The sequence below is a fragment of the Cebus imitator genome, unplaced genomic scaffold (genome assembly GCF_001604975.1).
Source record: "Cebus imitator isolate Cc_AM_T3 unplaced genomic scaffold, Cebus_imitator-1.0 Scaffold584, whole genome shotgun sequence".
Lineage (NCBI taxonomy): Eukaryota > Metazoa > Chordata > Mammalia > Primates > Cebidae > Cebus > Cebus imitator.
In genome coordinates this window covers 390,695-393,311 of record NW_016107899.1, presented here as the reverse complement: position 1 = coordinate 393,311, position 2,617 = coordinate 390,695, and the positions used below count along the sequence as shown (strand labels likewise).

General features: G+C 40.6%; 1 protein-coding gene across 2 annotated transcripts in view; it reads left to right on the top strand.

The window, feature by feature from the left end:
• Window positions 1-2,617, top strand: part of PRKDC (protein kinase, DNA-activated, catalytic subunit) — a 186,211-nt gene that overhangs the window by 3,429 nt on the left and 180,165 nt on the right. For both annotated transcript variants that reach the window (XM_017516405.2, XM_017516404.2), the window contains exons 2-3: window positions 262-338; window positions 430-522. In XM_017516405.2, coding sequence (XP_017371894.1) covers window positions 262-338; window positions 430-522 — 170 coding nt within the window. The remainder of the gene's footprint in view (window positions 1-261; window positions 339-429; window positions 523-2,617) is intronic.

Sequence of the window (2,617 nt, the reverse complement as noted above, 5' to 3'; positions counted from 1 at the left end):
AGAGACGGGGTTTCACCATGTTGACCAGGATGGTCTCGATCTCTTGACCTCGTGATCCACCCGCCTCAGCCTCCCAAAGTGCTGGGATTACAGGCTTGAGCCACCGCACCCGGCTGCTTTCCTTGTTTTAATACAGCAACCTTGGGTTAGTGTTTTATATTTTTAAGGCTGTGCCCTGAAAATCTGTGCAACCCCCTTAGGAGTAGTTTTACATGATGCTCTTGGCAGTCTCTTAATTTATTTACTTGTTTTTTTGAACAGCATTACAGACATCTTTAGTTTTTTCCAGAGATTTCGGTTTGCTTGTATTTGTCCGGAAGTCACTCAACAGTATTGAAGTAAGTTGACAGTTTTTGTTTTGATTTTCTTGTATATTCCTGAAATGACTCCTCTTACCCAGATTTATAATGTGTATCTCTTTCATTACAGTTTCGTGAATGTAGAGAAGAAATCCTAAAGTTTTTATGTATTTTCTTAGAAAAAATGGGCCAGAAGATGGCGCCTTACTGTCTTGAAATTAAGGTAAGAAGTAAAAAAATAACCTCGTTACATTATATATCAACTTATACTTAATTTACGGTGTAAGGAACTTGGATTTTTATTTTAAAGATAAAAAACTCTCCTTTCTCAATGGGGAATTTGCTTATTTCTGCTTCATTGTGTTACAAGAGTAGGCTCTTCATTATTTTTTAGATTTAGTAAGCAAAGGCCTTTGCCAGGGAAACTACTTTGATAATTTTTTTGGTAACTACCTTAATTTTTTTCCTGAGGAGGTGGCAGCGGCACCCCAGGCTCCCTGGCCCCCTGACAGCGTTTTACACATGAGATAAATAATACCTTTCACAAAAAGTCATCACAGGTAGTATTTTTTGAATTGTGGAGACATTCTGGAACTGTTTTTGTTTTCATTAAGACGAGGTTTCACCATCTTGGCCAGGCTGGTCTTGAACTCCTGATCTCCTGATCCACGCACCTCAGCCTCCCAAAGTGCTGGGAATACAGGCGTGAGCCACCACGACTGGCCAATTCTGGAACATTTTAAAATGCGATTTTAAAAAAGGCTTTTACTGGGTGAGATCGTGTTCCCTGTAGTTTGTGTGTTTCCTTTGACAATAGTTGGAAAAGTTTGGCTCTCTTGGGTCTCACATTCTCCAACCTGCTGTCCCCAGGTTTCCTCTTCCTATGTTAGGAACTAGCAGTCATAAATGAGGTTGTTTCTTATTTGTACTTTCAAATACCACATATCATGCATGGTAAGTTTTTATTGGTCCTGAATTTGCTTCTAGTTCTTTTGTGCTAATAGTTAATGAAGGATGAAGGAAGTATTCAATTGGAGGTCATTTTTAAGATGTTTTGTAAATTTTAACTAGATAAAATATAAAAAATATTACTTCTTCGCAGAGTCTTGCTATGTTGCCCAGGCTGGAGTCCAGTGGTGTGATCTCAGCTCACTGCAACCTCCGCTTCCCAAGTTCAAGTGATTCCCAAGTTCAAGTGATTCCCCTGCCTCGGCCTCCCGAGTAGCTGGGACTACAGGCATGTGCCACCATGCCCAGCTTATTTTTTATACTTTTAGTAGAGATGGGGTTTCACCATGTTGGTCAGGATGGTCTCAATCTCCTGACCTTGTGATCTGCTGGCCTCAACCTCCCAAAGTGGTGGGATTACAGGTGTGAGCCACCATGTCTGGCCTAAAATATTACTTTTAATGGTTATCAGTCATTTTTGTTTTTGGAGACAGAGTTCCACTTTGTCTCCCAGGCTGGAGTGCAGTAGTGCCGTTGTAGCTCCCTGCAGCCTTTAACTCTTAGGCTCAGTGGATTCTCCTGCCTTAGCCCCGCTAGGGCCTGGCAATTTTATTTCTTTGAGACAAAGTCTTGCTCTGTTTCCCAGGATGGAGTATAGTGGTGCGATCATGGGAGTCTCAAACTCCTGGGCTCAAGGGATGCTCCTGTGTCAACCTCCCAAGTACCTGGGACTATAGGCACAAGCCATTATGCCTGGCTAAATTTTTTTTAATTTGTAGAGATGGAGTTTCGCTATGCTGCCCAGGATGGTTTCCAACTCCTGGCTTCAAGTGATACTCCTGCCTCAGCCTCCCAAAGCTATGGGATTACAGGCATGAGCCACTGCATTCTTCCTGTTATCAGTCTTTTTTAATAGGTGTTTTAAATTTTATTCCCTTTTGACTTCTAGGCTATCTTGATGGGAGTCTTAATGTTTTTAATAATTGTCTCAGTAGTAGGAGTAGCTAATACTTTTTGGAGAGTGCTTTACAGTTTACAGAGTTCTTTAATTTACAGTTTGTCTTACTTAATTTTAACAAAACTCTGTGAGGTAGTTATTCTAATCTCACTAGCTTATGAATGAAACTTAGAAGGAACGAAACTCACCTGTCTTTTGGAGCCAGGGCCTCAGTCCAGAACACATGTTGTTTAGTTACACTGTGCTCTTTTCCTGTAGAGTCCCAGCCATTCTTCTCTGAATGTCTTTTTTTATTTGTTTGTTTTTCTGTAGCTGTGCCACAGAACACTGAATATCTTTAGTCACCCTTTTTATATTTCATTTCTTTCTCTTGATACATGGCAGTAAGTACTATAAGAAGTATATAAGGAAC